Here is a 14,992-nt window from a genome sequence, read left to right as displayed (position 1 = left end):
CTTGGGACATTGGCCTTGACAAAATTTTCTTGCCTCCCAAGTGTACGGACGTTTAGCGTCAGCAGTTACTCCTGGTGTATTGATATCCGCGACGATGACCAGCAAAACACCAAGGAAAGATACACTGCGCAGTCTGAGCGAGTGTGGCACAGGAATTGGAACACCTACAGACCATCGTCACAAACAAGGGAACCCCTAAGAGAGACTATCGCTTTGTATCTCAGTGTCACGCGCTTGTACAAAGCGCCTGGTGGTCACTCTCCACTCTTTTCAAGAAACACGGGGGCTGACATACTCTCCGATTGCCCAATCTCCACAGGAGCAGTCAAGATGCCAGGATTGGATTCGAACCATGGGCCTTCCAGTTAGTAGTTTCGCGCCTTAACTGTCGAGGTATCTCAGCAGAGAAAGTGAAACCAAACATATACAACGGAGGTTAACCTGTAATACACAAACTGTTATCTCACCTTGCGCTCCGACAAAAGGTATTTGGCGGCCTTATGAATACCTTCGGAGAATTCATGTACAGTCACCGAAGTCTGAAAATGAAGAAAACAAACGCTGCTACTGATGTGGTTGTAGCAAGTTGGTCCAATAAATTCAAAGGTTCCCCGGTGGAATGATGCAGGAAAAAAACATGGACAATGGGTGGGGGGCTGTCAATGCACCAACAAGAGTGAAATGACATACGTTGCTGAAACCAAGGCCAGGCCTTTCGCACCATCGGTAACAAATTGTACACATATGAAACAATGAATATGACCTCTTTTGTTCATCCTGACAGTCAGAAACGATCTACTGCATTACAAAACATCCATCATCATTCCGAATAGCCTAAAATTTAGACAAGACAATACCGAAGAAGTGTAGTAACCGTATCATCACCATCAAATGACAACTGGATGTGTGTAATGCGATGCGAATTCTCACTGTCTACCTTGTGTGTGTGTGTGTGTGTGTAGCCGAGCCGTGTGTTGACTCTACTCAATGATGGACGTTGCTGTCTAATCTGGTTACGCGATCGGTCACATACGTGGACGATTTCGATTTGGTTCGAAACAAATAAATTCACTTCAAAATGACGCATCTGGGGGATTCGATCAGTGAATCACCCTGGACGGTGAAGCAATGACCCCAATCTCTTAAGAGAGACGAGCACCGTAAGAAAGGATGCCGTTCGGTCCCCCTGAGAGCTGGTCTCACTCTGGGTTTTTGGTTAACACTAATGTAGATACTCCCGGGGAGGATTCCTCTTTTCAGAGAGCTCCTTTCTGGGGAGTCACAATGCAAAGCAAAAAAGAAACAAAAGCAGCTCTTCCTCCGAAACTTTTTCCATTACAAAATCCCAACAATGGGCATCTTTTGGGGTCGGGTACTGGTGAACGAAATTCAAAGTCCCTTGAAAACCAGCAAGCACCAGTGCACGTTTGCGATGTTCTCTGCACTCACAATACCACATCATTCGGGTCGTTACAAATTTCTAGTGGATAGTACAGGAGTACAGGAGAGTACCCGATGAGCAATTATAGAATTCGTCAAATCACAGCTAAACAACAAAAAACCAATCAGCCAAATAGCAGTATCGCCAAACCTTGATGGTTAACAACGAGACTCTATTTTACTAAGGCCGGGGGGGGGGCCTCAACAAATGAACATCGCCAATATAGCAAGGAACACACGTGGATGATCACATTAAACAATCTCTGTTTATCTCAATTGGTGTTCTAAATCTACTAACTGAGTGCCGCTTCGTGGTATCGAGCCGGTTTTACAATAGTCGGTTCTTATTCAGAACTACAAAAGAGGGGGACAATGAAGGCAATAGCTGCGCCCACTTTGGGGTGTTCACTGTGTTCAGTGGGAATATCTTTCTGGTATGTAGCTCTCATGTAATCTGACGCCCGATTGCTTTGGCAGAGAAATCCAACAGCTAACATCAGATCCGAACCGTGAACTTCCAGATTAGCTATTTCCCACTTGACCTATGAGTTGTCTCAATCGTGCTGCTCGTCAAATTATTGGAAAGAAAGAGTTCATAGTGGCACGGAAGTGTTGTACACAGGCAAACATTCCTTACGAGGAACACCGCGATTTTCCGCTCTTGTTTAAATTTAACAAGAGCAGTTGACGCACTGCACTGCTTTTTAAGGTTGCTGATAAATTGTCCTCGTTTATGATGCAACTGGAGAGTATCGTCTACCCAGTCGTGAACATAAAGATTGGTGGGGAACATTTAAACACATCAGTCGGACATGAGATCTTGCCAGCGGTAGTCACACGGGTCCTTCGTAGACGTACAGACTTCTATCGATCAGTTAATTTTCATTCTGGGGATTAGAACATTGGCGACGGGAGTGACTGGGAATTTATAGGTCTCAGTCATTAGGAAACTTACGGCTCGAAGACCATTCCTGGATCGTATTCCAGTGGTATGAGTCTCCTTGCTTGTGACCTGCAGGTTAACCGATGGAGTGGGTTCCATAGAATTCGAAGAAGTGGCAGCCGCACTTCGTATGGAGCTTCCGAACCCGGCCAAGTTATAGTCCATGCACAGCTGACTTGCGCGTTCCGCACATAAAGCTTCGGCGGTGGTTGCGGCGATGATACTAGCCGCACGCGAGAACGCACCCAGCGGAGGGGACGGTGAAGAGGTGCCGGGAGAGGAATAGACTGGGAATCCGGTAGCTCCACCAATACCACCGGCCGAGGATGAGGAACGATGATGAAAATCTTCCGAGGGTAGAGCACCTCGGACACGACGGTTGGACAGGACGAATTCGGCGGCGGTTGCGGCTGCTGCAGCTGCGGCTACCAAGACCGCGGGAGATCCAGAGCTGGATAGTGGGCTTTCGGTTTTTAACCGCTAAAGGAGAAAAAGTTCAGGCCGGTCATCTATGGACAATGACGTGGCAGCCGATTATAATGGACATGGGTAGAGAAGGATAACATGAACTGGGACCTCCAACGAAACCATTTGTGACGAACAGTTACCCTATCATCAGGGCAACAGGATACAAGTTCTGGTGATGAAAATACTCCGTCTGAGACAACAACGGGGTCCCACTGACACGAGGACAATATCAGTCAAACTGCGAACGAAGAGTATAGTAACTCCGCATTTGCTAGTACGAAATACCGCCCCTTGGATGGACGAAACTCTGGCATCGAACAAATTAGGTCCTCATGATCGCATATCTTGATTTTCGAGGCTGAACGCCCCTTCTCCAAAAAAAGGTAATAGGTCAAAGGATACAGTCTCAAAAGTCTCTTGAAAGAATACAACCTCAAGCGGAGGGTTCCGTCTCAGTTGTCCATCAGATCCCAACTATTCAATTTCGACTCCGTTCCACAAGACCAATTTAGTTGCTGACGCGGTTGTTTCATTCACCAGCTGCTGACGAGGACACTGAGTCGCTGAATCCAGACTGTGGATTTGGTTGTTCAAACCGATGCATATGTGGACCAAAAATAGCACTTAAACGCGATAACTGAGACTTATAACTGATACAGCAAGGCCCGTTGGATTAGCTATGAAGATTGTGGGCCATGTTATGAAAAGAACGACAATTTACTGCGCGATGCGTCCTGACTGGGACTCATCAAGTGGATAAGGACAGAATTTCAGTGTTCGATGTCCACACAGGGGGCAAGATGGATGTGGTAAGAGCGCGAATTTACTGACCGCAATCTCATCATCATCATAATTATCAGCAACGTCCGTGAAACAAACTCGACCTTTGCATCCCGACTTTCCCTGTGTAGGTTTGGGCAACCTGGCAGTATTCCAGACCACATGCTTCCTTCGGGTGGCATGGGAGCTAGGCACCGGAAGAGTGTTACAGCAGAAAGAATGTCCACGCATAGAGTAAGCGGTAAGACTACACCGCATTTCAGTGTCTCGGACAGCTACTCAGAGCGGGAGATTACGGGGAAGGTAATCTAACACACCCACTCACAGAAATCCTGTAACATCGTTTTGCCGCCTCCAAAGATGGATCCGGTTAGGTCTACCGGGCTAGGTCAAAGTTCTACCATAGTTTTCGAAAACCAACTAGTCTCATTCTGATTGAAACGATCGACGTAAACCATTTAAGTAGGACAGTTCTAACAGGTCACTCGGTTTAACGACGCTGAGGTACGTCGAGGTATACGACCCCGAGCCGTGAGTGATTGACATTGGCTCTCCATATCTCGAATTTAGTAAGAATAAATATGACGAATTTTCTAACCATGCGCCCCGAAAAGCGAGAACACGCAAACATCATTGAATAATTGCAACTGGAAGTACTTCCAGACATGTCCATGTAATTTTCAGGTTCCATTTCTTGATAATTATAACAACGGACTAATCAACTGTTATCCTAATTTAACTTTGGGAAAGAATGGATCCAGGTCCGTGTTTGAACCATCAATATTTATCCATTTGTGGGTATGAATCTCATCTCGTTACTCTAATGGCTCCGAGGGGGGGGGTGAGCTGGGGCCCGTATCGCCCTATCTCAGCAATAATCTACTTAAATAGGGAGCTGTCAAGCGAAAATCAGGTGCGTCTGTGCACTCAGCGTTCAGTCGATAAAGCGAAGATTAATTGTTCGAGTTGTGCAGATTCTACAGCTAACACACCAATCGTTGGGTCCAGCTGGTTGTGGGCTCCGCGTACCGTGTGTAGGATAGTTTGGGAAACAGTCTAGTTACTGATCCAACATAAATAAATAAAAACTGACTCGTTTTCGAAAAAGTTTGGTGGCAATCGGTAGATTTATTGGTGGGCAACGTTTCGCTTTTGACACAAAAGCTTCGTCAGGCCAAGTGACTAGGTTCCGAAGTTGGTGGAGATTTAGGGCGGAAGGAGAACCAATCAGTTAAGTCAAGCTAAATCTCTGTTGGGTGTCGGCCCAGGGATTTTAGTGTGTTAGGGTGGGTGAACAAGTGTTGGGTCGGTGGGGGAACCCACATGTGTTTGGGTCCAGCCTAGGGTCTAGTTCTTCTGGTTCGGTTCATTTGATGGTTCCTCTTGAACTTCGTTCGAACCCTGCCAGTCTGTGTGGGTGAGCTAGTGCTAAGATAGTTGTGTAAGAGGGATGCTGTGACCTTTGGTCGGTTGGGGTTTCCACCCCCCACCCCCGGTTTTTTCTAATGATCCTAAGTGGGTTGACAACCACACCGTCACGTGTCAACTCGGCTTAAATAAAAACCGCTTTGCATACGCTCGCCAGCTCCACACCCTCGATTCTATTCACGCTGTGATGCTTAGTAATTTCCACCGGTGTGGTGTGAATCGCAGTCCCCGTCTTAAAACTTCCACATTCTCCAAATCTATTCTATGTCCCGTGTCTAAGGCATGTACCGCCATCGCTGAGTCTTTGACCAGCGTTTGGTATTCTTCTGCATTCCTTGGTGGTTTGTTAATCCTTCTTTTATGCTCACCAATTCTGGTGTGCAATTCCCTGGCAGTTTGTCCTATATAAACCTTAGCACAATTGTTGCAGTTAATTTTATACACGCAGTCCCTAGTCCTTTCAATTGAGGGGGGAATCTTTCAATTGCACCAAGACTGAGCGAAGCGTTTTTCTTTCTGAAAAGTTACTCGAACGTTGTGTATCCCATTTGTTGAAGTTTGTTGGAAATCTCGATTTGATCTGCCGTTCGGTCGATCTCTTCTGTGCACAGCGCTCTGACTCGACGAAACATCGATGAGACAATACTGGCGTACACGGACTTTGGGTTGCTGATGGATAGCTTAAGACGGTTCCTGTGTCTGTTGGTTTCTGGTAGATAGTCGTTTTCAATTTCCCACCAATCTTATGTGTTATACGGGTCAGAAAGGGTAATGTGCCCGAGGTGGATTCTATTTCCATGCTAAACTTAATGTGTGGGTTTAAACTATTGAGATAGTCGAGGAAACTGGTCACGTTATCTCGTTTGATTACAACAAACGTGTCGTAACATAACGCCAAAAAACTTTGGGTGGACAGTGATATCCGGTCAAGGCTATTTGTTCGAAGTCCTCCATGTAAACTCATCCGAATATGCCTTCTTGAACAATGAGTTACTGGACGTGACGGTCAAAAAACCAGGACAGTGGTCTACACGTCAACGCACGTACGGTCAACTTGGAGTACGTGCACTCGAGTTTGTAAATAAGGGGACAGTTCTCTCTGCGCGGGGCGAGAAGGACCAAGTGGTTAGAGCGCGAATTTACTGACCGGAGCGTCCATGGTTCGAACCGGACCTTTGCCACTCGATTTCTACTGTCTAGGCTTGGGCGACCTGGCAGTATCCCAGCCCTCTTGACTCCATCGTGTGGCGTGGCAGCTAGGCACCACAAGGGTGCTACAACTGGACGATTTTTTTCGATTCTGCGCCCATTAAACTCTACTCTTCAGAAAGCTCAACTTTCCAAAAAGTCTTTTTCCGCCGTTAAGGATCTTTCGAGCTTCCATCGCCCATAGTTATCTGTGGTTCTTCTGGTTTCAGGCGCCGAATAACTGATCCCGTAGATCTCAGCTGGTATTCGCTGCACCAGTTTTAGGGGTACGTACTCCATAACACAACGGGGCTTAATGAACCACTCCACCAAGGAGCTTCAACCACCTTGAGGACCTGTTCAACTACGTATGCAAAGCCAACAACAAAACGAAGTGAACTCAAGTCACTAGTGGGTACCAATGGTCTCAGTGCCTGCTCAAGCCGTTTAACACGAGTTCCAGTAGATAGAGCTCTTACAAGTGGTTCCCAAAGTACAGACTAATCTGCAACCGGTTTCAACTAGGTGTGAAAACTCGGCGCCTGAAGCCTTCAATCAGTCTGCAAAGAGGGTGTGGAGGATTCGCATGTGGTTGGATCAGTACAGACGATGATTCAATGTCAATGCTGCCTCCCCGGCTGCACTGGAGGTTGGTTAAACACATACTGGAAAGTTAGGGTAGTCTTCTCAAGCAAAAGACGCACTCGTACTCTGGGCGGAGCTCACGCAGTATTCCCATGAAGCTCCAGAGCACAGAGACACCCATGAATTCAACAACAGCCACTCCCTATGAAGTTCGTTTTATTGTTGTGTGATCTATTGGAATTGTGGTTGGCTTGCCCGTCATGCCCCGTATGAAGGACTGGGTAAATTGAGATGAATTTCGTATGAATTTCCACCCATACATAGTCAGCGAAGTAACTGACGCCTGTTTCATCCATACCGGGGAACTGCAGCAACACATGTGTTCGGATTCGAACGAAGGAGCAGCTAGTTCTCCAGAATTCCAACATAACAAACGCTCGAATTATAGCTTTGCCACGATACAACGGTTAAATGTGTATTACAGATGATGCAGTTTGTGAAATGTGTTCAAAATTCGCTTCTTACACCTCACCGCGCGTCTTGATCATCCAGGAGCTCCTTGTTTATGAAGAAATAACTCGACAGAGGTGCGTTACAGACAAGAAACAGATACTCAAAAGTGATCCGAACATCTACACGTCGGAATACTTTTTGTGCACACAGCTGTCACACTAACGAAGCATAAGACAGTTCTGCTAATGAATACCTTTGTTCAACGTACCGAGTGGCTCAACTTAGACGAAATCGCAGTATAACTATCACTCGCGGATATTTCGCTGGAGCTAGGAGCCTGGGAAGCGGCCATCAACGCATTGGCCACTGCGGCTGCCGCGGCAGCCGCGGCAAACCATGAGGCGGAAGAGGTTGCAGTCACGTCCACTGGGCACAGGCTGGGCTCGTTGGAGTTCCCATTCAAGTAAGTGCTGACAGGAGAGAGTTCAAACTTGCTCGGCAGACAGCCAGCGCGAAATTGGAGCTCGGTAGCGGCGGCAGCCGCGTTGGCTGACCCATTGTTGTGTACGCCTCTTCCGGTGCGTTGTTGCTGATGCTTAGTTGGATGCCAAGACAATTCCGGTGAAGTGGGCTTCCCGGACGAGGTAGACAATGGATAGGACGGGTGGTTTGAAGGGATGGGGATTCGAGTGGGCGGTGAAGAAGATGAGCAAGAGGGATAGGGCACATCGGGATGTGACGGCACCGGAGAATGTTTGGATGGTTGGGGCAACGATCCGGAACTAAGTCGACCATACGACTGTGTTCGGGATTGATGTAGTTCGGATGGTGACGAACAGGGGATGTGGATTGTTGTCATGCCTGAGTCCATTTTGATGCCTGAGTCGCTGAAACCACAAAGATGAAAAGGATTAGCCAAGGAGAATGGTTCCGAGTGAGGATAGACCAGAAGTACTCGTTTAAGAACTGATTGTATCGATTGAGGCTTGTTTAGATAGCTGTTGAGACACCATTCAGTCCCTGGTCGGAAAAAGGAAAGTGTATGAAGGCCGGCAAGTTCCTAGCTCAGGTTACCTGGAATGACTGTTCACGAAGGATAGCTCAATAACGTGGAACGATGAATCGTCGGACGTGTGAAAACAACTTTCAGCTACCTTACTCAGACACTGACAGAGCCGGGAAACATGTGAAGAGTGATCCGTCGCGTGGGTCGCAGTAGCCGACGCCCCAGTTCTAGTGCTACTCAGATTCACGTCACTAATACGGAGACACCCACCAGTAAGTTGTGAGTGAATCGGGGCATCTATTCTAGAAAAGCAGAAACGCCAGTCCTGTCAGGGCACTGCGTACCACCAGCGAGAGCCTAAAGTGGTGGTGTTTCGACAGAAATACAAATGACTGATGGCCACGTTCCGCTATCAATTTCATTTGGAGGAGTGAGGGTAAACTACCCATCCTCCTAAGCTGTTGACAAGACCCTATCGAGGATTATCCTCGTACTTGCACTCACATAAAGGAACTTTAGGCAAGCAATACATGTGTTAGGCGGAATTCCACATGGATCCTTCCTTGTCACTCGCACTCAGGTGCCGCTAAGGCCGAGAAGTCCATCCCACGCAAGATTGGCCAAGAATTCGGGAAGCTTGCCGGTCCGGCATCAAGACAAGATCCGATTGGTCGAAACTCTGGACCCAACAGCCAATCATGATCCAGTACTGGCCAAATGCTGGTTGCCAATGGCGCATCCAGAATGCGTCAGAAATTCCAGAAAGTTATAACCGCCTACGCTATATATACGAAGCGCCGTACAACTGTTCCTGACTTCGTTTGGGGTGTTAATATACCTTCTGTACCTTTGGTGGTTGTTTTTGACGTGAACACTAGCTTGGGAGGCTGAGACCGAGAACTAAGCTGAGAGAAATACCGTTACTACAACATGGAAGAAGGATTCCCCCGTGAGCTAATGAACTTTTTCAGCCTCATCCCCATGGATGAATTGTTCGTCCACAGTGTTAGGGTTAGCAACCCAACTCGTCCAATCGTCCGGTGAAATATCACGTTCACATCACTCTCGCTTGAACAGTCCCCCTCCTGTTCTGGTGCAATTATTCCGGAGAGTTTACGCCAAAGCGGGGAAGCAGTGGACTTGAGCTTCGCTCTTGTCAAAGCTCATCAGCAATGCTCATTCTTGACCGGTGATTTCAACTCCGGATAGCGAGGCGGACGTGTTGCCGCTGTTCCAACAACGCACGGCGGACGCATCTGAATTATGACGCTTGAACAGGCGAATCTGTTCACGCCTGAGCGATGGGTCTGATATGCTCGAGTGCATATTTGTCAGGTTTAATTTCAACCAGTCATGCAGCGGTATTCCGCAGTTTAAAAGTGTGAAGTACTTGCACTGGTGCGTTCCGGCTTATTTCAGTTGATTCGGTTTGAATTTTTGAAAGATCTCATCCAGGGAGAGTAAAATGGCTTGCTTGATCAATACCTGTAAACGATTGTTCGGAAAGTATATCGACCCGGAAGTTCCATACAGCAGAGGGAGAGAGAGGGAAACTGGGTGTTCTCGCCAGATAGTTGAGTAGAAATCCTTGCTAGCGGTGTTATTCGTCTACAACTATGTACCAAGTAAAGTAAAGTATGCGTCAAGTAAACCTTACATGGAACGCGTCAAGTGGTGTTCTAGCTCACCACAGGGAGACGTTACTACAACGGACTAGCTAGTTGGGAGTAAGCAGGGAACTGAGAAAAACTCTTGTGTACTTACGCAAGTAGCCGTTGTTGATGTTGGTGTTGCCGATACTGGAGGACCGTCGAGGTTAGATTATCCACCACACTCCGACTGGATCGAGAAACGGCGCCAGCTCGCTGAGTCAACTGCTGCACTTCGTCCGCGTTTAACCTGATTGGCAGATTGGACGAAGGAGGAGTTGATGTGGACAGGTTTGAGGATGGTAGCGGTGAAACGCGCCGAGGTGAGCTGTCAGGGACAACGACCTGAGCGCGATACGAGGATTGCTGTGACTGGAAGTGTAGCGCCGCAGTTGATGCTCCAGGATCTCGTAATAAAGTACCATATGTGTTGTTGGTGAAGGTGGACGACGCAGAATCACTTCGCTGAGGCTGTTGCTGCTGTAGCACATCATTTGCAGAAATGACTTTGTACTGCATCTGAAGCTCTTCTGTGCCAGACTCATCAAGCGGAAGATGCACAGCCAGTGGAACCAAGAGTTTTCCAGGGCTGGGAACTAGCAGATCGTCGTGTTCATGTATGGATGTGGTGGAAGATATATGAGTGCTTGTGTCCGGGTTCGGAAGGGAATATTCAAGTGGAGTGGTAGAGCCGTGGGACAATTGATCTATTGGCAAGTCGTACGGTCTTCGAGCTCTCTCGTGGAGACTTTCGTTGGACGATACCCTATAGACGGCACAATTGTGGGGGGAGAGAGAGAGAGGAAGTTATTACTTCAGGAGACAACGTTCTTGCGCACGTATGCCGAGTTGTTGTTGTCGTTCGGTCACTGGCTGACAAAATGCTTAACTGGTTGTAATGTATGATACATTTGATATACGCCCAGTGTGAGAGCATTGCAGGACAGTCGCAAGCCTCAAGGAATATCAAGAAGATGCGCTGACCCTACAAGCACCGCAGAAGTATAGTTCTCCAGAGTCTGCAGTCACTGATAAGCTTGGTTTCCACAGCGAAAATCTCGGTTACATCGAACCAACTGTCGTCAGCAGTATGATTCAATTTTCTATGCAATCAAAAATAAAGTAAAAAGTCGTCCAGCTGTAACGGCCTTTCGGTGCCTGGTCGACATGCCACCCGAAGGAAGCATGAGGGCAGGGATACTGCCAGGTTGCTCAAGCCTAGGCAGGGGAAGTCGAGAGGCGAAGGTCCGGTTCGAACCACGGACTCTTCGGTCAGTAAATGGGAGCCCTAAACGCTGAGCCATCTCGTCCCACGTACTGGACGAAGCGAGAAATTTTATATTGGGAGAAAAAGAACAGAGATCGGAGAATTTGTAAAAGCCGAACAGTAAGATACTCGAAAGAACTAAAGAACCATCAATCACATGACTAACTCATATCGCATCGGTCGTTCGTCCTGCTGACAAGTGGATATGTGGGAAAATATCGTTTGTTTCACGATATGGATCGCAGAGGAAGAGAATCAGGCTTTAGCTTGTTTTCTGGACAGGAACTGACATACTTTAAAATAATCAGGCTAGACTGTCCGGGCTATCAGAAACGACTTTTTTTTCAGATCGATTATTTCGTGAGAAAACAAATCGATTCCAGCTGTCCGTCAAATCGCTAGTAACATGAAACAACAGTAGATAATACGTACCATTCTCTGGACACCCGTGAACTACTTAGTTCGTGCAGTTGACAAGCATGAGAGTCACGGAAAGCCATACTCGGCGATGAAGAGGATGCGTATCGAACCCGTTCACTATCCGGATCACACTGAGGTGAAAAGGTCATGGACGAGCCGTCAACATACACGACCCCAGCGGCATTGTTGCCAGTCGGATATCGGTCGGCGGAGACTTTGCGTCGCTTTTGACCAGGCACGGACTTTGGACTGCTGTCCGGTGGCTGGATGGAATCGGCAGAAAACCGACGTGGACCTCCACCGGAGGCAAAGTTACCGTCAGCTCGTTTAGTGGGCGTGAAGGACTTGATTGGTGAATTTAGACTAGGGAGTTGTCCGTTTTGGCTTTGAGGCAGGTGGATGGATAACAGGGCGGATGAGGCCTGATCGGTTGAAGAATGTGCCGGCTGTATGGATCGATCCGTGATCCAAGAGGGAGGGCGTGGATGCGAAGAAGATCTACCGAGTTTCTCGCCGTCTGAGGAAGCAGAATCGGCACGCTGTCGACTGGTTTGCAATGATCGGCCGTTGGACATAGACGGTACGGATGAGCTAGGCTGATTCGCATCAGATTCGCCGGAAGAACTGGTCAATTGGGAAATCTCTCGAGCGCAGTAGTATTTGATGGCGTTCGGTTGGCGACCAATGCGGCTCCCTAAAAAGATGAAACAAAACAACGCACGTCGAAAAAACAAACCTGCGCAAGATACTTCCCGAAGGAACCAGTGTGTAACAGAGGCATTCGGGAAATTTTACAAGAAATTCACCTTGATGACGCACACTACTTATCAGACGGTCCATGTGTATTTTTCTAGAATCCTGCATACCAGTGATTGAAGTACGTTTTCTCGAAAGTTATGAGCTCAAAGAACCTACTACATAGGACAGGATGAATTTGGGACAAGGCACACAGAAAAGGGGTAAATCAATGGGTCAAACCTTCTCGTATCATCGAAACAGGCTGTGAAGATTATTTAAACCCGCATTAAGAGCGATGCGTATGAGATGGCCCACACTAAATTGGCGTGAAGGCTCAATTTACTAAGCTTTACTGTGAGGCGGTCGACCTGACAATGAACGACATGTTGGTAAATTATCGGAACACAGTTTCAACAAAACTGTGTATTACACAGTCGGAAAGTTCGGAGAGGGATCCAGAAGTGAGGTTCGTCCAGCTGAATTTGAGGGATTTTAGGATTCCAAGAAGGGACCGGCTTTTAAACGAACGAGCGGTCATCGGGTACCGACCGGCCTTGCCTTGGTAGTGATACGAACAAAACTGTGACGAACCCTCAAAGTCAGATCGATCAGACGAAGTCGTCAACACGCCTGCCTGCCTGTAAACACATGCGAGTGCGCACATACACGCACAAAAGGCACATTATCTTCTGTCATAGATACCCAGAGAAAAAGAATGACTAGGCGCGCGCACGCGCCCTTGTGCCAACAGTTCACTAGTAGTAGTAGTAATAGTTAGTAGTACCCGTGAGTATTGATTGCACACGACCATGCGCTGTCTTCGCGACTGTCCAATAACCCGAGTACAATAGAACAACAAAAACAACAACGACAATAATAGCGAATCCACACATTTGTTGACAATCGGTTCCTCACACGCACCGTTCTGGGTCTACAATGCACAGAGTTAGCACACTCCTAGTCCCTTTGCAAAATTGGAGTACGTTGTATCCTCCAGCAATCAATCACTATTAACTGTAGAGGTGCTCCAGAACGACCGACGAGTTGGATCGCCTTCGAGGGGGACCTTGGCTGCGACCCAGCTCACTGTCGCCATCACGCGGAGGAACCGGGATATTGTAAACCAAATGCACTTTTGTTGGGTAATCAGCATAGGTGCTAGATGAATACTCCCTCTTAAGGGGACATCGAAAAAAACGGAGTTTCGTTTGTGCATAGCTGTTGTGGAGTGTCATCAGGGATTCACGATGTCCAGTAAAGGGACGTTCACGATGAGGCCATCTGATCGGACGATGAGCCTCCATGTATGAACAACCTTGACAATAAACCTTATGAGTAGTATGTTACGCCTAGACACTTATCACTTTGAAACCTGGTTGCGAGAAGTGTTTTTAGGTACACTACGAAAAGATATGATGGACGCACACGGCTACATGGGGGACACAACCTGGCCATCCAGGAAATAAGTAAGTCGTCCATACAGCAAAGGTGAGACTGGGTAAGTAAAACAACCACGACTACTTAATATACTACTTCCAACATAACGGTAGTAACTCAGAAACAAAACACGATAGATTGCTTCTCGAGATAGCCAGGAGGACCACGGCGCCGGAGTGCATGTGGACATTCGAGGATGAGTGGCACCACGTCATACAAACATGCGAGCCAGTCGTACTGCTCGTCAGCCACCCACAGCAGGATGTCAAGACAGGCGGGGTACGGACTGTTTTGACATAGATTGGCCTTGCTCCGAATAATGGTGTATTAGCTCAAAATTACATAACTAATCAGTGGGCGAGAGCCCCTCCCGCACGGGCGTGAAAGCGAGGCTTCTAATATCGAAGCCAATCTGAAACAAAGCAACATACAAATGCGCCAAAACCTGTTGGAAAGAGGGAACCTTATGAAGCCCCGCACTGGGACAAGTTCTAAAACAAACCATGGGAACTGGGGAGAGAAAAACGTACAGCTTCCGAACTTACCAGATTTTGACATTCCAACAGCAAGACAACGTTGGAAACGACAACTTTTGCACATATTGCGATTAGCTGGAGTGATTGGACAATCATTGTTGCTGAGACACTCGAGGCGGACGTTTGACAAGACGGTGCGACGGAAAAAACCCTAAAACGAAGACAGGGAAAGAGGGCAATATGGGGAAAACGTGTTGGACGAGGCTGTACCACACAACAAGCACCTCTTTCGTGCTATTATAGTTAAGGCAACCACTCGCTTACTATCAAAACTCTCAGAGGTTGACTGCAAGAGGGGCAGTCTAACCCTAGTGAGTGAGCGTCACTCAATCAAATTTGCTACCAAATGAGTAAACACTGAGGGCTGGATCGATTACGGTACGTTTATGCGAACGAACCAGACATAGTGTGTTTCCGTCACGGACTAGACATAACCGAAAAAAAGTGCATTGTCTCGTACAACTGGCAATTCTAATAGCCGTGCGCGGACGTATCTGGAATATAGGCTGAATCATCATGTCTGGGGTGAGTTCTGGTCTCATTTATAAAGGTTAAACGGCGAGAATGGGCTGACATAAGCCAATTTTGGTCGGAAAGAGACATGCAGGATCCGGTGTACGATAGTCAACCGGGAAATGCTTATAGTGACATTTA

The 14,992-nt window shown here is 47.5% G+C and overlaps 1 protein-coding gene across 1 annotated transcript in view; it reads right to left on the bottom strand.

Annotated features, from left to right (window-relative positions):
- Nucleotides 1–14,992, bottom strand: part of T265_11105 (hypothetical protein) — a gene marked incomplete at both ends in the record, with an annotated part of 75,928 nt that overhangs the window by 35,164 nt on the left and 25,772 nt on the right. The window contains 6 exons of the mRNA XM_009177668.1: nucleotides 468–539; nucleotides 2,396–2,863; nucleotides 7,554–8,172; nucleotides 10,056–10,706; nucleotides 11,640–12,321; nucleotides 14,348–14,489. Coding sequence (XP_009175932.1) covers nucleotides 468–539; nucleotides 2,396–2,863; nucleotides 7,554–8,172; nucleotides 10,056–10,706; nucleotides 11,640–12,321; nucleotides 14,348–14,489 — 2,634 coding nt within the window. The remainder of the gene's footprint in view (nucleotides 1–467; nucleotides 540–2,395; nucleotides 2,864–7,553; nucleotides 8,173–10,055; nucleotides 10,707–11,639; nucleotides 12,322–14,347; nucleotides 14,490–14,992) is intronic.

Source organism: Opisthorchis viverrini, assembly GCF_000715545.1.
Source record: "Opisthorchis viverrini unplaced genomic scaffold opera_v5_448, whole genome shotgun sequence".
Taxonomy (NCBI): Eukaryota; Metazoa; Platyhelminthes; class Trematoda; order Opisthorchiida; family Opisthorchiidae; genus Opisthorchis; species Opisthorchis viverrini.
This window is presented reverse-complemented; position numbering and strand designations above follow the sequence as displayed.